We start from the raw sequence: 20,968 nt of genomic DNA on the forward strand, positions 1-20,968 counted from the left end.
TTACAGCAGCCATAGGAAACTCATACGGCGCCCTTGAGCCAAACAACAGGGCAGCTGTACTGATATGGAAGGGAAGGAGCACACTGTATTTACAGAAGAGGTGGTTAAAAAGGCTGTTCTGAGAAGGTGTGTAGGGCCACAGCTGGTTCTGGCACACATGCTCTCTGCCCTCCTAGGGAAGTTTGTGCAGCGATCTAAAGTCCCAAGGCAGGATTGGCTGAAGTACACCGAACTCTAGGAAGTCATGAGCCTGAGGTGGGTCCCTAAGCTTGTCATTTCCAGGAACTCTCTGAGCATCCCTGATGCCAGGGAGGCTCAGTCCACATGCAGGGACCCTCTCACGGCAAATGTACCACCGCCCAAAGGGTACCTCAGTCCTCAGCAGGAGGGTGGGGACAGGAGAGGCAGGCTGGGAGCTGCAGGGCAGCAGTCCCCCACCTCTCCGTCCCCGCCAGGAGGTGGTTCAGGTCCCCAGGCAGTCAGGCTGCCAATCTCACTGTCAGCCACAAGGATGCTGAGAATTCAAAGAAGGTAACTTCCTACTGCTCTTGCTTTTGAAAAGCTCAGTGCATGAGTCAGGTTGTCAGTTTGCCTGCCTGTCTGGCGCTCTGGCTCATGCTCTCTTTCTCTCTCTGGTCAGGCAGTTTGAGAAGGACTAATCTGATGAGATAATAAATACCAGCCTTGGTCACCAGGAATCTAAGGCGTGCAGCCAGCTGAGTCACACAGTGGCGGTGGCTCAGAGAGCGCCGTGGAGTTCCATCTGACCTCACTTTGGAAATGAGGCCAGACGCTGTAATATAGCAGGGCACCAAAGAGCACATTTGACTCCAAAAAGCTCCAAGTGCTGTGTGTGCTCTGGCCACGGAATGCTTTTTTGGAAGGGAGCATTATAACATGCCCTGTAACTTAAGAAGGGGGAGATTACGAAGTCCGGAGAAAGGCTAGGAAGGAATGGCCACTAGGGATGCTTCAGGCCACAAGGATTTGGCCTGTAGCAGTAGCCACTGTCCCAAAGTGACCTCACTTGGCTAAAAGGTGTCTGAAATCACTAAACCATTCAGAGCCCATCCAACCACCTGACCTGTGTATAGTGAGTGCCTTCTTTGTGCTAGTCATCGCATTCACCCAGAATGAGATTGAGACCCCACCCTGGCCTCAGGGCCTTCCTGGCCTAGCTGGTGAGGAGGCCAGGACTAAGGCCTGGTCAAGTTCCAGAGATGAAGCACAAGGTCCCAGATAGCACAGGCCTCCTCCTTCTGCACCCAAGTGGACCCATGAGGCCTGAGGAGCACTAGGAGATGCCCTCACAGACGCGATGACCAGGATGCTCCTTCCTGCCCCTCAGAGAGGTCCAAGTACAGAGGGGCGTCTTTGGCTGGTGAGGCAGCAGTCTCCATGACAGGACCCAGCCTTCAGAAACAACCGTCTCTCTTCTCCCTGCTTGGTTGCTGCTTTCACATCACACCGAAAACCCAAGCCTTGAGGAGGAGTCATCATTTTCTGTCCTAGTTTACTGTCCTCATCACTCCTGAAACCGAAACCTCACAACGAAAGTCTGAGGCCCATATTGGATTTCCCTTTCCTCAGAGCTTGCCTGGCTCTCTGCCTGCCTGACCACAGTGGTCTTGCCACAGCCGGTGTCCCCAGCCAGAACTGAGGTCACCATGGCAAGGTGGCGGGAGGAGGGAGAATGACAAGACAGGGTGGGAACTGCGCTCTTAGAAAGTGCTCTCTATAGGATTTGCTGCTGGAATCTTGGAGCAGGACAGAGGCAGTAAGCCCTGGGGTGAGGAGTCCACTGAGCCCTGGCTGCCCTCCATGGCCCTAGACCTCTAGCCTCAGAAGATGGGTCAACGGAGGAGAGACGTGCCCAGGGGACTTATTATTCCCCGTTTTACATCCGAGCATCTGTTAGACTGTGGAGCTTCCGTGGAACTTTGTTCTAGGCCTGGTTCTTTGGTATGGTTGCACAGTATGTGTTACGTATGGCCTTTGGGTCAATTGGCCTGGGTTCAAATCCCAGGCTTACAACCTCAGGAAATTGACTTCCGGGTTCTGAATTTGAGCTTCACTTTCTTTAAACCGTAGTCATTTTCCCTGTCTCTGATGCTGGGAGTTAGAAGGGACAGGCCACACTGAGCATCTGGCCCAGCATCCCATTCACAGGAAGCAGTGAGTGGACAGCCTCTAATTGCCCCTACAGCGGCTTCCTGGCTTCCGGTCCATCTGGGCATCTTTTCTGGAACACACAAGTCTGTCACTTCACTTTTAGAACCAAAATGGTTTTCAAGGCCCTCAAACATCTGTCTCCATGTTCTTCCTCTGAGCTCTGGTATCCAGGCCTCCCATCTGCTGTCTTTTCTGTGGGCCTTCCCATTCAAGGGCTCTGTGTCAGGAGCAATCTCTCCCTGTCCTTCCTGATCACAGACTACTCATGCATCCAGTCCGCAGTGACTTTCTCTTTGGCACCCTCAGCCTTTGGTTGGGGTCCTTGTTTGAGCATCAAGAAGCACCTACATACTCAGAGTGGGTGGGTGTGTGGGGGGGTCCCACCTGTCTGCCCAACTACCTGTTAAGCTATCTGAGGGTAGGGGTCGTGGCTGACTCTTCTCTGTCACTCCCCAGGGCACACAGTAGTTGCTTACAGATCTCTCCTCACTGGACCGCACTGAGCCCTCAGGAGGGGCCTATATTTGCATGTCCACTGCCTGGCACAGCCCCAGACCTGCCAGGGAGCCAATCACTCCAGCTGAATGGAGGGAAGCTTCATAGATGGTGCGCTGCAGGAGCAATGCTCAGGGACACGGAGCGAGCTCCCCAGCCCCATTGCTCTGCGCCCATTAGTGGCAGCCACCTACCTGGTCCCCAGAGTGTGACGCACTGCTGCTCGTGGGTCTGACAGATGCCGTTGTAGCAGTAGCCATCCACCCCCTGACATGGGTGCCCGTCGTGCAGGTACACATTGGCTGGGCAGTGTGGACTGGCCCCCGTGCAGAACTCTGGGAGGTCGCAGGAATTGCTGGAGTCCCTGCACGCCGTTCCTGCAGGTTTCAGCTGGAAGGAGAGGCTGTTTATAGCACGTGCACTGTGGGAAAGGGGGGACCAGCTGCCCAGCAGCACTCCTGGGGTAGAATGGACCAAGGCCATTCTCATGAAGCCTCACATCAAAGGGCAAGGATTCCAAAGGAAGAGAGAGACAGAGAGTCACTAAGTAAACAGAATCTTGCTCTGGGCTCCACTATGGGGGTGGGCAAGGCTGCTTCTTTTTAATTTCATGCAATATTAGGGTTTTCTGATGAGCAGACCAGCTGGTTGCTGGCACCTGTCACTTCGAGGAGGAGTAGGAAGGGAGTGTTGGCTGGTAGGCTCCTTAATTCTGAAGATCTCTGGTCGCCAGCACCGTCATGTGTTTTACAATGGAGTGTGCACTTACAGTGTTAGTGCTTGTGGCCAAGATGACAAAAATCATCCCAAGGGCTGGGTCACAATAATATTTCACTTTGTCATCAAATCATGGAGTTGGAAACCTGTCTGCAGGACATCACCGAGAGAAGGAGAGAAGAGCGAAGCAAGGGAGCAATAAAAGACATTCGGGACCGCTGGCCAATGCCTCATCTTTTCGTGGTTGAAGAAACAAAGGCACAGAGTGGTTGGTCAGAGGCTACACAACCAATGAGTTACCGTCCGCCCATCTCTGGCACTTTCCACAGCCAGCTTCCTTTACTGTTCCCCAGGCATTAATCACAAGTAGAAAGGGCAGGTGGGATATTTCAAGCTGGGCCTGGGATGGTGTAATGCACTTCTGAATCACTGTGCTCTAGCGGGGGAGCTAAGAGGGAGTTTCCTACGAGCACAATGCCAAAATCAATTGCTTAATTAAAAAAGAAATAAAGTCTATCCTTGGAATCTTTGAATCAAAAGCTCAGGCTTCTAGTCAGTCGGGTCTCAGCTCTGAATAATGAGACAAACCCTGGAATTGCCAAAACAAACGCAGTCATGGCGGCAGGAATGGCTAAAGTAGGAAAGTGCCGAGATTGGCTGGGCCGGGCTACGTTGGCCAGCAAGCACCTTGTGTTAGGAGGACCTCAGGATGAAGCTGTTGACATAAAACCCCTGGAACATCAGGCAGGGGCTGGGTGACCAGGGTGGGGCCTGGCTCTCCAGTTGGTCCCATGATGGTGATGGGACTTCACATGCCTGCAATGGCACAACTGGAACATTTCACGCTGAGCTGGGGTTTTGTGGAAAAATTGCTTTTCACCCATAAATAAATAACTTATCCCAGAGTTATTTCCCAATGCTGAAGTGCGCATTTCACATGAAGATGGGGCGACAGTAAGAACAGGCAGTGGGAGATGTCAGCTGGTGCAGAGGTGTCAGGAAGCCATCCTGCCGTGTTGCTTGTCTTGCATCCGAGTGGAACCACCTGAACCTGGGGGTGGCCTTGGGGTCTAGAAGACTCACCTGACAGTTTTCACAGCACAGCCCATGTGCGCACACAGCATCTGGTTTCAGGGTGCACGTGGTAGCATTGCAGCAGAGATTCATACATTCCTGGAGAGGGGAGTGGGATTCATTTGACACGGTCGCGTGGGGCAACTACTCACGGAAGATGGTGACTATAAAGGGAAGGAGGAACCAGAGGGCCTGGCCCTTGAGCTGAAAACCAGCCTGACTGAGAGCATCTTTATCTGTAAGAAAGCCAAGCCTCTGTTAAGTGTTTACCAGCTGATGGGGTCTGTGATCCCTGGGAAGAGTCGGTAGCCCTTGACACCTTTCGTCAAGGCCACGGGAGCCTGCACAGGAAGGCTGGCTACCGAATCCAGCCACGTCGACTGCACTTGGGGCTCCGCAGGGAGGTCTCTGATTAATTTAGGTCTAACTTAGTGCAGTGAACTAACTGTACCAGGGTCACCGGAATACTTTGAATATACTTATTTAAAAACACACAGAGAGGGATCCCTGGGTGGCGCAGTGGTTGGGGGCCTGCCTTTGGCCCAGGGCGCGATCCTGGAGACCCGGGATCGAATCCCACGTCGGGCTCCCGGTGCATGGAGCCTGCTTCTCCCTCTCCCGTCTCTGCCTCTCTCTCTCTCTCTCTCTCTCTGTGTGACTATCATAAATAATAATAAATAAAAGAAAAACATTAAAAAAAAAACACACACAGAGATGCGTACAAACTTGACTCTTCAAATCCTGACTTTTTTCATCTGGGGCGTGCTGGCAGGAAATGAAGTCCAGTCAATTGTGTTTGGACCACAGGTCCCGGTAATCTGACCAAATGCTTGTAGCCAAGACTCTTGCTCAGCACAGGTGAGCTGCCTCACCTGACAGGGCACCTCTCAGATCTGAAATGCACAGTATAATGACCAAGATGCTGGCAGGAGGGCTGTGGGCTGTGCCCACATCAAATATTAGATGTATTTGTTCTCTCTGAAATGAGAGAAAATGACCCCCTTCATTGAGCTGTGCTTCCCAAGTATCCGTTTTTTTCTAACAAAAAAACTATAGGGGATGGACACCTTTTGCTTAGCTATCCACAAAAGGTCTATACATATTATCTAGGTGTTCAGGAAGTCCTTGCACTTTAGAGCATTCTAATAACTTGGAGTTTACACACTTTAAGAGAAACTGAATTATCAGAAGGAAGAGTTGAGTCTTTAGTATTAATTTATCATTGTCCTTTTATTTACTACAGGACGTGAGCAGAAGAATGTGCATACTATTAGCTAGAGTGAAGCCAATCATGGACTATTTTAATAGTATAGTTGTTTACTCCTGAAAACCATTTTCTGTAAATGAATTTATCATTAGTATTATAGATGCAATTGATAAAATCCTGTTGATAATCCAGAAGATTTAGGATTATCCTAGATCTCTGAACTATACCCTGCATAAGGCTGTGAATTACGCTCTCATTTGGTGTTTACCATTTGCTCCTACTGTACATACATCCAAAGTTATTAAATTTTAAATTTTTCAAGGACTTCATAAACATCCAGAATGTCTAATATACACAATAAAAGTGCCAACCAGAAGTAATAGCTGTAACTTTCATAACAGTAAGGGTTTCTAACTCATGGACTTATCATCCTAAAAAGTTTAGGAACCTGTTTTTCTTTATTTTTTTTTTTTTTAAAGGAGTCCATTGATTGCATTCCTGACCAGTGCCATCAAATATACAGCAGTGTCGTCCTGTTCAATAAAGTCTAAATGGCTCTACTAATGAGACACTAACTAAATTACAGATTTACCTGAGCTCCTAAGCTAAATCAGCCATCTGAAAACTAGGCCCTAAGATTCTTTGAGAACTACTTCCCCACCCCCGACCAAATCACCAAATAATATAAGCAGCCGCTCAAATGGAAATGCAGCCAAGTAGAATGGCTTTGACTTCAAAGGGGATTGATAATGTGAGAAAGATAACTAAGTTTAAAAGATATTTGCAGGCTACTGGCATTCTATTGACTTTAAACAAGGAGATAAGGCTGCTTTCCCAACCCTGTTAGCTGGATGAATGAGTGAGTTGTCAGGATATCCTTATGGTGGTTGTAAATCCCATGCCCTGTACGGAAGGCTTCAGCAGCCACTTGCCTTCTTAACTACTAGGATCTATTTCTTCTGCAGTACTGTATTTATCAGAAGAGACAAATTCTTCATCTGTTGATACATTTATTATTTTAGTACTCAACAGAAAAGTTCAACAGAGCCAATGAACCCTAAGTCTCCAAAGAAAAATGACTAATGAAGCCATTAGAAGAACTCTCTGCAAAGGCCCTGTCATTCTTGGGTTGTGGGCGGTAGACAGATCCTTGATCACAATGGACCAGGATCAGTCTACAGTGCAGCTTCTTGAAAACAGTGGGAATTATTTCTGGGAGCATGGGGCAGAAGCTGGGTCCAGTTGTGAGCTGGGGAAGTTGTCCTGATCCCATTTGCTCACTGATGTGGTGACACAGAGTCCTTCTGTGGGCCAGGGGGTGTGTGGGTCAACATGAAGCACCCAGGGTCTAGGCACTGGGGAGGGGGATAAAGAGCCCAGGTGAACGGAGCTCAGGTCTGACTGGTCATAGCAGTTTGGAAACTGGATTTGGGTTGTTATGCTGTTGGACACAACTTAAAAAGCAAAAACTAAAGATCTGGAAATTGAAGCAAAGCCTTGCCTGTGACTCTGGAAGATTTCTTAGACAAAAGGCCTTTGGATGAGGAAAATGACAATTTTATTCAAATATCAAGAAATTATCCTGTGAAATAAGGACCCTAATCATAGAAATATACGGTTGAGGACTATATGCAGGCATATAGTCTCCATAAGGAGAGTTTTGTTCAATCAGTGCTGTCCTGCGACACTATCCTGCCTGGAGAGATAGTTAGCACCCTGTCAAAGCCAATGCCTCCTCAATGGCGGTAAAGTTGAGGATCACATCAGTGGCTGGCAAATTTGAGGCGCTCACAGACTTGCTGATGGGATGGTGGTGATGAGGATGCTGGTGGTAGAGATGGCAGTGATGGTAGTGATAGTGGTGCTGATGGGGATGGAGGTCATGGCAGTGATGGTGGTGGTGGCAGTGATGGCAGTAGGGATGGTGGTGGTGGTAGGGATGAAGATGACAGCGGTTATGGTAGGGTGATGATGGTGGGGTGGTGGTGGTGGTGGTGAGGGTGGCAGCAGTGCCGCTACTGGTACTAGAATATGGGGCAAGTGATTGCTGATGGTCATTCTAAACCTGAGAGTTCAGGGCTCTATGAAGAGCTGTTAAATTTATTTGGATTAAATAAACAATTACAAGGAGTTCAAATCAAAGACGAACCGTTTTAAGTCCACATGGCCTCTCCTGAGAACTATGAGTAATTTAAACTAATTTTGATTTTCTTCTTCAAGTAATTAACAAAGTCTCTAAGGAATTTCCCCTTTGCATGCCCCATTCCGTGACAGTTTCAAGTTTTCCTCCGCTAATCTTAAGGAGGGTTTCTATAGCCCCCTGCACGAGGACTGGCTCCTGTACAGCAGTCACCCCCAGCACATTGTGAGCAAAATCCCTGCTGCTCTGGTCAGTGCTGTTATCGCTGATGAATCCCAGGTCTGGAAAGGGCGCACAAACATTTGCTGGAGCCACCCCTAGCAGGCCCATCCCCTGGTACTTATCCACTCCGACATTCTTGCAGAAATGGCCAGACCGAGACCAAGACTGGGCCTGCTGGTATGGGAAACCACAGAGGCCCAGAGATTAAGCAGATGAAGGAGATTCTAGGACGAGTTGTCTGATAAACACAGGAATTCGAGGGCTATCCCAGGGTCTCTGCACATTTCCCTCCACCCGGGAGCCCCCTTTCAGAGCGGCTCTCCAGGACATGCTCTTGCTAAGCCCTCGCCCAGCCTGTCTGCGAGTCCAGCCAAGCCCGCCTTGAACCCGTCTACCCTTTCAGCTTGCATCAGCTCTCGGGGAGGGAATCCCACATGCAGACTGCTTGCAGTACAAACTGCCTGCTTTGATTTATTCTAAACACCACCTCCTCCAAGCTTCCAGGAGGCACTTGTTTTACCAGGAGGTCTCACTGTGTCCCCTCTGTCTTTCTCTTTCCTTCTTGAGATTATTCAGAGATTAAAACCGTGGCCGTTATAATTTTCATGTTGATGAACACTATCTGGGGCCCCTAAGGAAACCAGAGATTTTCCTGACATCGGCTGGAAAACAGGGTTAGACGAGCCCGTTGCTGGATAAAAATGTTCCCTGCTTCCGCTTATTGCTTCTGAAAGCTAACGAGCCAGGAGGCAGCAGCCCGGAGCCTCAGGTCTGCATACAGAGGAGGCTGTGGCATCGGAGGGAACTGCAGCTTGTGGGGGGTGGCTTGGGGGTGGGGGTGGGGGCTCTTGGTGCAAAATGAATGCTGCTTATTCAAATTCCCCTCTGGTCGCCTGCCTTGCAAAGAGAAAGAAATGATGCTTATTAGCCATCTGAAGCTAGCACTCCAAAGCTTTCTTCTCTGTTAAACCCACAGCTAAATGCTTTTTTTTTTTTTTGATTTTTTTATTGTTTCTGTCCTCATCTCGCCTCACCTATACAGTGTCCTTCAATAGAGGAGATCCTTGATCTTTTAAAACCAGCACTACAACTTATTCTGTGTGCAATTGTGACAATTCAAGAGGGCCACCCCGGCTTGTGTGGCTGGTCGTTGAGGAGGCCATTTGGGACACTCCCATCCTGAGTTTCTAGCACTTTCTGCTGCATCATTCTTCCCGGCGTGTGTGCCTTTGCCAGCTGCGGATGCAAGGCAAGGGTCCTGGGATGTGTCTCTTACCTCGGGCTCCCCACAGTCACACTCCTCTCCTTGTTCCACGTATCCGTTCCCGCACTTCTGGCCTCCGAAAGACTGCTTCACTTCGGGCAGGTTGAAGAGGCACATGCCCATGCCCTTCTCCAGGCTGGCCTCCAGGTCCTTCTTGCTACAGCTGCTGAACACCATGGGGAATGGGAACCTGCAGGGAAGGACTGGGACAGTCAGTGGTCGAGGCACAGAGCTCCCACCGATGACACCTGCCCAATGTGGCTGCCGTTGGTCCCCACCGACCAAGGCTTAACTACCTTGCCCAACACGGGGCGTGTTCAGCTACCTCTTGGGACCCATTCCTCTATGGCACCATCACTACCAAGGAGGAAGTGGTCTATCAAAAAAAAAAAAATGACCTTTTGATGGTTTTCCCATCAACAAATTTAGCCAGGATCTCGTTACAGATGATTATCAGCAGTTCTATATGAAATGATATAATGAAAACTGCATTCTTGAAACCTGTGGTTTCCAATATGAACACATACCGATGTTCTTAGTGGAAAGTACAAAGAAGATGTGAGAACAAGTGACTGCATTTAGCAATTCCACGGCTGCATGGACACAACCCCACTGGAGGTCAGGGCCAGCTGAAACTGGTGTGTGGGTTTACCAGGGACAAATCACTGCTTCCCAAAGCATAGCTGTGAGAGAATGGAGGTGGCCAGAAATGCAGGTCCTGCTCTTGCCTCAAACTACCAGGGTGACGAAGGGATACGGCAAAGCTGGCCAACTGCCCTGCAAAGTTCACGTTCTCCCTTCCATGGTCTAGACAGGCTGCCCCCCCCCCCCCCGCCCACTCCAGGGTGGGCTATATGACTAATTCTTGGCAGTGGAACGTGAGCAGAGGTGAAGTGATGTGGAACACTTCTGGTTGAATATAGTTAAGTGAGTTCTTCCTTAGGTCCTTTCTTTCCCCTCTGCCAGCTGAGCTCAGGGTATTATTCCAAATGTCCCAGGAGGTGAAAGAGCCATACATGCCACTGGTCCTGACTCATTGCTGGGAGGGAAGCCACCTGTAGCTTAGAGCCCCGGGGTGTCATATGGAAGGGAAACACACCTCGATTACGGTAAGCCACCAAAAATCAGTGGCTTGTTTCCTACAGCAGTTAGTGTTACCCAGCACAAGTAGAGTATCGCCCTCTCTCTTCAAATGAATTTTCTCCTATATTGAGGCAGCAGTGATTATAAGGGACAAGCATGCCAGAAACCCAGAAGGTTTTATTACCTAGTGAGGAAGCAGGGGCCTGCTGACCAGCAAGCCTAAACATCTTCTTTCCACACAGACATTTAGGATGACTTTACAACTGGATCCTAATCAATTGGCCAAAGCAAGCTGCTACATTTTCCTGAAGATGACAGGCTGGCCACCATTTGATACAGTTTGGCATTATTTTGAGATCAGGATAATTTCCTGGTAATAAACTGGTAACACTGTCTTATCCACCCCCCCACCCCAAGTGTTTTCTATCAGTCGCAGGTTATTAACTCTGGAGTAGAATTCTAATCTATGAATAAATTAAGAAGTGCAAATCTTGCTCTTGGATGGAAAGGCAATAATAAACTAGGACTTATTTATAGTGCTGTCACAAAGTTCCTTTTGAAATCTTTATAATTTTCTTTGTCAGACAGATTGATTATTCTTGATACCAAAATGATGCTGAATAGCTTCAAATGATGATCACAAGAAAATTCTAATTTTATCAATTTAGAAGTGCTTTGTATTGAAAAGACAATGGGTACATTACAGAGGGAATTCAGAGCACTTCTTTGCTTTGCAAAGACATAAGTTTCATCAAGGCAAGGAGATCAGACTTTCTTCTGAGTTGAGAGTCCTAGGACGCTTATGTATGTCAGGGCCTGATCCAGGAGACCAAACGTCCTTCTTATGTACTATGTAACCGAGTGTTGTGATGAATTCTTACTAGTTCCTTCCAGAAAAGAACTGATTTCTAGAATGTTTTAACAGTTCATTAGAAAAGACACTAGGATCACCTGTACATCTCAGGAAGGGTTTAGAGCAAGAATAACAGTAGTTGAGAGAAGCCCAATGAAAGAGTGGTATGAATCACCCTGTTTCCCAAGTGGGCAGAGGGTGTCCTCCAGAGGCTAGAGGGCCAAGACTAGCTCCAGTTCCAGCTTAGACATCTATCTCATTGTCTCGCAAAAATAAATACATATTGGGCTTTAGGGAAAGGACATGAAAGAAAAGGGAGAGATAGTAATAAGGTGGATGGGATTGGTTTAAGTCTAGGATTTAAACTGCAGGGTGTTTGGGAAAGGAGAGGAGATCCTTGCTGGCAAAAGTATGCTTGTGTGCCCGTGCTAGATGCTGTCACCTGTTATCTGTGTTGTAATGAATCTCTATTTCTCTTAGAAATAGGGGGATGAACAAAACAGAGAAATCCTGGCCATCATGGAGCTAGCACTCCAGTGGGGCAGGAAGGTGCTGCATAAGGTAAAGGGGCCAATTAAGTGTGCTAGAAAAGGGTGTCAAAGAGAAAAATAAAACAGGCAAGAAGGAGAGGTTGTGTGTGGGAAGAACAGAACTTTTAGGAAGGCTGGTAGGGAAAGACATCATTGGGGGTGGGGGGTGGCATTTGAAAATTTCCCACCAGAGGGATGAGAGGGACCAAGCTGTGGGCACATCTAAAGAAGGAATGTTCCAGGCACAGGGAAGAGCTGGTGCAAAGATCCAGTGGAGAGATATGACTGCACTAGAGGAGTTTGCTCAATAGAAAGCCCCTAGGCCACCTGAGATCATGTCAACGGCAAGAAGACTACCAACGAATATTAAGTGGCGGTGGTGGGACTCTGCCCTGCATGGACCAGGTACTGATAACAGCTGAAAGTATTTTTCATAAGAACTACAAATTCTTATTATTGTCTCCCTTTTTAGCAAACTTAAAAACAACAACAACAGATTTTAGAGAAAGAATGTGCAGGAGGGAGGAGCAGAGGGAGAGAGAGAGAATGAGTCTGAAGCAGACTGTGCTGAGCCCTACATGGGGCTCAGTCTCATAACCCTGAAATCATGACCTGAGCCCAAACCAAGAGTTGTACACTCAACCAACTGAGCCACCCAGAACTATTTTTGAATGACAAGCAAATAGAGAATATCTAAAAGTTATATATAGGGCAGCCCAGGGGCTCAGGGGTTTAATGCTGCCTTCAGCCCAGGGTGTGGTCCTGGAGACCCGGGATCGAGTCCCAGGTCAGGGTCCCTGCATGGGGCCTGCTTCTCCCTCTTGCCCCTCTCTCTGCCCCTCTCTCTCTGTGTCTCTCATGAATAAATAAATAAATAAAATCTTAAAAAAAAAGTTATATATAACCTAATGGGCCTTCCTCCAGTAAACAGAATTTAGTGAGGTAAAATGATTTCAAATCTCCAAAAGGAATTTGATGGCACCAAATATTAGATTCCCCTAATTGTAATACAATCCTAATCGACACATATTTGAAAATGTTTGACATCCAAATAGGCATGGTTGCACAATGCTTAGCGGATAACTGAGGTCTTGGCTTAAGGAGTCAAAGAACAGTTCACTTATCCTCGTGAAAAATGTGCCAATGGACCACGAACACAGTATGGAAGCTACTCCCCAAGATGGTGTCAAGAAGCCATGGACAGGATCTATCAGCCCAGTGATTATTAAGACGGCTACCTCTTCAACTCAGTCACACGTAAAAGAATGATACCAGGAACATGCCTGGCACGGCCAAGCTCATCACCCCACTTCCTAGGTGTCGACTCTGCCTCTGAGCTTTGGATGACAGCAGAATTAAACCTTTTGGGTAGTTTGTTCACTACTCTTTTTACGGAATCACTTACCCACCTATTTACTCAAGAAGTAGTCTTCAAGAGGCTATTACTATGTTCAAAGCTCTGAGGAGGATCAAATAATTCAAATATGGCTGGAGCCCTTCCCTGTCCCCTTGTAGAACCTTTGCCAAGGGAACTATCGGACACACCCATGCCCCACACTGCCTCTCCATCCATAGAAGTAGAATATGGACATATATTTGCATATAGATAAAATAAATATGCATGCTTATCCACATAATATAGAATGTATATAAAAACAAATTGTATATAATTATAATGCATATAATTATATTTAGTTGATATAAACAGATGTATTTTTAAAAATATGTATGGAGACACTTAAGCTGGGTGGCATGGTGGGTGCTTTCTCAAGTAATATTCATTTCTTTTTCTTTTTTTTTTTTGCTTTTAGACTTAAAACTTCAAAGCAATCCAGTGAGACAGGTACTATTCTCATTTTGCCAACAAGAGGAAGGGTTGGTTTAAGACTTTACAGTTAGAGAATGGCGGACACTGGATTTAATTCTGAGTTCAGTTATTTAAAAATCCCATCTTCCTCATTACTGAGGGCAGTTCACACTGCATTACCTGTAGGAACGCCTGGAATGTGGACAGTGATCAATAGGCCCTAATGTACTGATTTAAATACGAAGGACAAATCCTCCCACTGTCCAATGTGCGCCAGAATGAGTGGTTCTCAAAGTGCGGGCCCTGAGTCAGCATCACTTGGCAAACTACTAGAAACGCAAAAATGTCCAGGCCTTACCCAGACCTACTAAGCCAGAAAAACTCAGAGGTGGGGCCCAGCAACTTATATTTTAATAAGCCCTCAAGGTGAATTTTTAAAAATTGAGGTAAAATTCACATAATGTCAAGTCCACTATTTAAAAGTATACAATGTAGTCACTTTTAGTATGTTCATAATGTTGTGCCACCATCGCCCCAAACATTTATTTTCCTTATCCCCCCAAACAAACCCCATATCCACCAAGCAGTCCTCCCCTCAGTCCTTGTCAACTACGAACCTGTCTCTTTGGATTTGCCTGTTCTGGAACTCTCATAGAAATGCAATTGTACATTATGTGACCTTTGTCTGGCTTTTTTCACTTAGCATAATGTTTTCAAGGTTCATCCACACTGTGACACTTATCAAAATTAAGGTTTGGGAGCAACTGACCTAGATTTAAAATTCAGGTGGCATTAAGGAAATAGGGACAAACCCACATCTGCTTATGTCAGAAAAGGAGAAATACGATCTAGGTGCATCATAGGTCACCTTTTCACGCACTCAGATTAGAAAGTTTGGTTTCACATTGTGTTTCCATTTCTTAAGGAAAACCCAATGTACAGCATCTTGAAAACAGTACGTGATTTTAGGCAGGTGCTAAAAATGCCCCGTGAGTATCTGTCATCTTTAAAGGTCAAATTCAAATCATGAATACATTTTCAAATATCTTTCAGTGTCATACCAGAATGACCAACTAATCATCACACGTTATACTAATTAAGGAGCCATGGAATGTTCTGGTCATAAAACATGAGGTTTCTATTCCTAAGCAAGTACTCTCCTCTTGCTTCCAACTCCATGGTATGGTAATTCCTCCTTCCTGTGGTTTGAACTGTTCCTGTCTCCTGGTAAAGCTGGATTCCCACTGGTGAAAAGAGCACTGCGTGGAGCCAGGTAGTTGCCCATAACATCGAAGATCTTCTGCAGCCCAGGGTCAGTGGTTTAAAACGACAAGCCTCAGTTCCTCCCAGAGCTTTCAGGAAGCTCATCACAATACACTTTTTAATAGTTCTTGTAAATTATCCCAAATATGTCAAGGCGGCAGCTAATTGAGTTGACATATAGCAATGATAGACTGGTGTAAAGCAATAAAATGGGAGAATTATTTAGAAAAGAAGTCCTTCTGGCAAGATACTTGCCCTCTGCACAAGAACACTTTCAAATGACTCTACCTAGGCCCCAGAAAAGTGCTGCTTTCCGCTCACGGGTGGATGCCACGCCAGGGTGATTGGCTCCTGCCCAGATGTGACCTCTTCCGTCACACATAGCCGCCTTTGCCTCTAGTTTTTAACTACCAAGGTTGGAAATACGTGGACCAAACAGACAGCTGGGAGATTCTGGGGGAAAACAAACAAACAAACAAAAAAAAAACAAACCCAAAACACAAAACCCACTTTCAAAAGAGGAACGCCTCTTATGGCTTTTCACTGTAAATGCAGACAAGGCTTAATATTTTAGCCGTCACAAAGCTGCCAAGGAAAACATTATTAGGGGTTACTTTTACTTTGACAAATCTGCAGTCAGAAAATTTTTTGCTTGCAGGCACCTGTTGTGCATTTCACTGCTATATTTTTGGGGTGAACCCTACTAAAGCCAGTTTATCAGCTCTGACAGTAGAGGTCGGGAGTTACTAGTCTTGCAAAAGCTCTCTGGGTATTACCTGGAGACAATGGCCTTTCTTGTTGGAAACCAGGCAGGCTGGGAAAGCAGGTGTGACAGGGCTGGATTCACGGGGACTGTTGGTGACCGTGTGCCAGGCTCCCTGAGACACCCTTGCCCTTCGCAGCTCTGAGTTCTGGGGATGACATTGGTCTGTGTGTTGACCACAGGAAAGACATGGGAGTGACCAGGGGAAGGAGGGGAAGTGGCCTGGCAGCTGCTGAGAATACAACTGTGCTCGGCTGACACAACTGTGTGACAGGAAAAGCCAATGTCGCAGGAAACCGGGATGGATGGGAAGCCTTCCAGATTTGCTTCAATTGATTGGAAAAGAAAAAAAAACAACAGCCGCCGTCTCACTTCTCCCACAGCTGATAAATGATTAAGGCATAGCTAGTTTTAGAAAATACGTTGCCAATGTGCTGCTTCCCACTGATTTCTTTTTCGCAGGCTAGAGTGGAGTTTTATTTCCTCCCGACAGCAGAAGTGACTGATCCAGCAGGCCTGGGGCTCTTTACCTGGACATGGGGCACAGAACAGGTAGAGAAGAACTGGACGTGGAAGACGGAGTCTGACCACCCCGTCTACCAAAACTAAAGCCAAGTTTTAAAACTGAGCCTCAGTCTTCACATCCATAGAATGGGGTAAGCACAATGACCTCATGTGCCATGGGTTAGGATTAGTGAACCTCAGACAAAAACGGGACAAATCTCCAGTTAACTTCACGGCTCCGTGAGGTACATGTTGTCAGTATTCATAGGAAGCAGCTGTGTCTTTCTTTTTAGAGTTGCTGCTTTGGCTACTTCAAATTACTGACTACGAGTGCCTTGTACGCTCAAGGACTTAGGAACATTTTTGCTAGGATGCAGAATTTATCATAATTGTGGCCCAAACGTAGCAATCTTTAAACTGTAAACCACAAGTACGTGTCAACTTGAGAGGAAAAGGATGTCGGAGGCCAAAGGAGGATTAGGCAGTTAAGTACAATCCCTCAAACTTAATACATATATGGTGTGAAAGGAGCAAAAAGACCCAGCTCCAGAATGGAGGGGACAGGTTTTCTCTAGCTCGACCAGAACAGGGACTTAGGAACATAAGCAACCACCAACACAAACAAAAACACATTTGGCTGGCTCTGACCTGCCACGCAGCCATGGTTGTCAGCAGATCCTGAAAGCTTTTTCCAAGTCATGTGAGCATCCACCATGTACCCCCCTCCGCCAGCCCGGTGCTCAGGGTGGACTGTGACCCCAAACACAGCAGACCTGACCTCTGTGCCCTGAGAACATGATCTCGTGACTCATTCTTTAATTGTTCACTCCACAACTAGCCTGAAGAACTTTTCCCAAAACAACTCTCTTTTATTTTTTAAAGATTTTATTTATTCATGAGAGACACAGAGAAAGAGAGGCAGAGGGACAAGCAGGCTCCCTGCATGGAGCCTGATGTGGGACTTGATCCCAGAACTCCAGAATCACACCCTGGGCCGAAGGCAGGCGCTAAACCGCTGAGCCACCCAGGGGTCCCCCAAAACAACCCCTTAATTTACAGTTTGGAACTGATTCTACGTGTTCCTCATCCCTCCAGGAGCACAAACCCCATCACATGATCATCATGGTCTCTTCTAGTTGAGCTGGAGACCCGTTTGCAGTGCAAGGGTGCATGAGGTCACAGTTGCGATGGACAGTGGTCAAATTTCTAACCAAAAATTCTAGGGCCATCTTCAAAAAATATCTTTTATGTTTCTCAGAGTTAGGCCCAGGACTAAAAACTCTCAATCAGCATGTACAGAATTTAGGTGCCAGCAGGAAGGCAGTGCTGTTGGGATTGGCCCGGTCTCCAGCAGCCCGGCAGGATAGAGGAGCAGCTGAAGGAGGCCGTCCCACTGCAGTGCTGCTTGCCTGCAGGTCAAGGGATAATGAGCATAAATATTAAGAGCAGTTAGCAGTGGTCAGCAAGCCCCTGCTATGGGTCAGGAGCTCCGTGGGCATTCTTACTCATACCCCTGCGAGTCGGGTTATGTCGTTTCTATTTTGCAGATGAGGATACTGAGGCTCGGAGAGGTTATGTGCCTTGGCACAGTCCTCTCAGGTTTCAAAACACAGTTCTCTGACCTGACATCCCAAGTTCTGCTTCCACAGCAGAGGCTTCTAGGAGCGGCTTCCAGAAGTTACTCCCAGGACAGGGGCCTAGAGCAGTCTCAGGCAGGACCTGGCACAAATGGCTGAGCCAGGAGAATTAGCATCAATGGACGGACATCTGTCCAGAGACCTTGGGCTCCCTGGGGTCAGGTAAAGGCAGAAGCAAAACCCAGGCTCCTGCACATTACTCCAAGTACACCTTCAAGCACCTGCTTGGGGGTCTCTGGGGTAATGGAAAGCAGAGGCCAGGTGTTGGGATCTTTTCGGCACACCTGAGGTCAAGCACGGGCCAGAATGCACCCCCTGGGGGAGGCTGTGAGCTGGTTCTGGCCCCAAGCAGTGGGCAAGGAGGGGGTCTTCCACCCGGGAAGCAGCGTGACCCTGCTTGAAGACTGCCCTGAGTTGGGGGGGTGCGGAAGTGGGTCCCAAGTCCACATTCTGCTCACCTTCGGGTGCATCGGGCATGGCTCGGAGAACGTCGGCTCACACCACAGGACGAGACCCACGGTGGCCGGAAGGGATTCCCCGTGTCAACTCCAGGAATGGAAAGTGACTGCATTCGGGCCAAGCGCTGACCCAGTGAGCCCACCAGATGGGCCGCAGAAGGCGAGGGAAAGCACCAGACCAGGGGCAAATGATCAAAAATGTCCTTAGTAGGACATTTCCATTGTTAATAGCAAACACCTGGGATTCAGAATGAAGCCATCTGCGGCACATTATAATTCATGTTTTTACATGTGACCTCTGACCTCCGCTCCTCCTCCCTGGAAACCAATTAAAGCACAAATGTAATTTCCGAGAATTTTTAATAAAGAGAGATAGCAACTGAGCTCTGGGAGGTCTCTAGACGTTACCAGAAATTAGGCCCCTCACTTCTGTGTGCTGAAGGCTGTTCCCTCCTGAGCCCTGACTTGAAGGGCAGGAGGCTCAGACCATCAGAGGCTGTGTCTTAGATGAGTTTCTCAGCTTCATTACAAAAAAAAAAAAAAAAAAATGCCCCTGTCTGCCTGGGGCGCATCAGGGACCGGGCTCTGGTGCCTACAAACAGATCCAGAGGTTAGTAAGGGGACAGTTTGCAGACAGACCTGCACAGATGACGCCAGTTGCTGCTGCTGGCTCTGTGAGTGTGTAACAGGGAAGACACTTTTAATCAAAAATGATAAAAAAAAAGAAGTAATGCTAGGTACCTCCAAGCTACGCAGCCGGGCCTGAAGTTTGCATGAGACCCATTCTTGCCTCATGGAGCTCCTGACACTGGGGTTGCCATCAGGGCAACACAGAACTCGAGAGTGATGAAGGGCTGACCCCTGGCTCCACCCCCAGCCCACACCCCCGCATCCAATGATTGGGAACCACAGGCTCCTCTGCTCAGAGACGCGTGGGGAGGCGTGGAGGAATGGGCCAGGAACCAGAAGCCGTGGGCTGACATCTAGTCTGACTCTGACCAGCTGTGGGGCTGCTGGGCTTCCTAAGCCTCAGTTTCCTCCTCTGGAAAACGGAGGTATTTGCCCTTTTCTCTTGGGCACAATTAAATGGGAAAGGAGATATGAAAGTTCTTTGCGGACTGAAAGGTGGTCTGAGAAGTGTACGGGGCCTTACTCTTACTTTCAGACTTTTGATCCCTCTCCTCCCACTTCAGCTAAATTAAGCAAAGGCTTTCAGGAGAAGCCACTTTGGGCAGGACTCCACTGTTTGAAAGCAAATTGCTCCTGTCACACTGATTTCCAGGTATGTGTGAAAGAGCAATGGACTCAGCCACCTATTTACCTCCCATTTCCTTGGGGTTTCTCAGCTTTTATCATAAAAGACAACGGCCTCAAAATCTTCTCTCCAGAGGTTCAGCCATCACACAAAAGAAGAAAGATGGCCTCGCTCTGCATACATCTGATTGTGCTGTGCTCACCTCAATCTATCTGTCCATTATTCCAACCACCATTATCTGTTCATCCACTGACCCATCCTTTCTTTCCTCCATCCATCCATCCATCCATCCTTCCATTCACCATTATCCATTCATCCACCTTTTCTTCCTTCCATCCATCCATCCATCCCTCCCTCCCTCCCTCCCTCCCTCCCTCCCTCCCTCCATCCATCCATCATTCCAGTCACCATTATGCATTCATTCGCCAACTCATCCCTCTAGCCATCCATCCCTTCATTCATTGCACTTCACTATGTGCCAGGAACTGTGTTAGATGCTGGGGATTTAGCAAGAACAAAACACACAGAATTTCCGACCTAGAGGGATTGAAGTGGGTTCTGCTGGATATTGTTGGTTGCAGAGAGGCCTAAGTTTCCCCTTGACCTCACATTGTAGCCTCCGTGCCATATGTCCTGGGGAGAGGAGGAAGCCTTGGGTGTGTGTGTGGGGGGGGGGGGGGAGGGAAGCATTGGCTGAATTTCAGCTATAATGTTTTCACACATGTTCTACCACAAATAAAATGCTGGATTAACGAGCAATGACAGGAAATAATTCTCTGCTGTTGTAACACAAGTTGAAGGAAGTTTGCAAAACTAAATGATTTAAAATTGGGGCAGCTTGCCTCCCAGAAGTTGTCCAGGGACACCGCTGTTTGCCGAGAGGGCTTCAGTCCCCACAGGAAACCCAAACAAGGCTGGGGTCAGGTCCATGTGGCAAATACACTGGGAGGCTGAATTGCACAGCTCCCCACGACTCATCCTCAGCCTTGAAGCGCGGAGCCTGGCTATGGGGAGCTCCCTTGAAGCCTGCAGCTGGAAGCACAGTTTTCTCTGACCATCACCCCAGGAGAGATCCCCTTCTCCTCTTCCTGAGGTTTGGCTGCTGCAAATTTTTATTTGGGGCAATAGGAAGGTGGAAAGGCAGAGGCCTGGCACCTGGCAACTCAGCCTTGTGTCCTGGGGCTTCCTGTTGAGTAGCTTGGAAAATGCTGGCAGTTCATTTAACTTCCTGAGCCCCAGATCTCTTATCTTTAAATTAGGCATAGTCAGACCCACCTCATACGGTTTACTGACGAACTAGGACATTGTAATGCAATCCTCTAGGGTCAAAGTCAAGTTTTCCTATGTGCATTTCCACCCTTCCCAAACTGGATATTTAAGAAGCAGTGGCCATGCTGACCCATCTCCCCAGCTTGACCCTCTCTGTTTTGTGTCCAGTGTAAGAAAGGAGGACGATTCAACTGTGACCTTGGGCAGTGACTTTTAGTTTCCGAGCTCTGCATTAATTGCAGACAAGCTCCCGTA

The 20,968-nt window shown here is 47.7% G+C and overlaps 1 protein-coding gene across 1 annotated transcript in view; it reads right to left on the minus strand.

Annotated features, from left to right (window-relative positions):
- The window catches only part of ADAM12 (ADAM metallopeptidase domain 12), a 330,218-nt gene that overhangs the window by 47,116 nt on the left and 262,134 nt on the right, over nt 1–20,968 (minus strand). The window contains exons 12-14 of the mRNA XM_026010672.2: nt 9,304–9,481; nt 4,468–4,557; nt 2,862–3,057 (exon numbers count right to left, since the gene is read on the minus strand). Of these exons, the coding sequence (XP_025866457.1) occupies nt 2,862–3,057; nt 4,468–4,557; nt 9,304–9,481 (464 nt within the window). The remainder of the gene's footprint in view (nt 1–2,861; nt 3,058–4,467; nt 4,558–9,303; nt 9,482–20,968) is intronic.

This window comes from Vulpes vulpes, chromosome 15 (assembly GCF_048418805.1).
Source record: "Vulpes vulpes isolate BD-2025 chromosome 15, VulVul3, whole genome shotgun sequence".
Taxonomy (NCBI): domain Eukaryota; kingdom Metazoa; phylum Chordata; class Mammalia; order Carnivora; family Canidae; genus Vulpes; species Vulpes vulpes.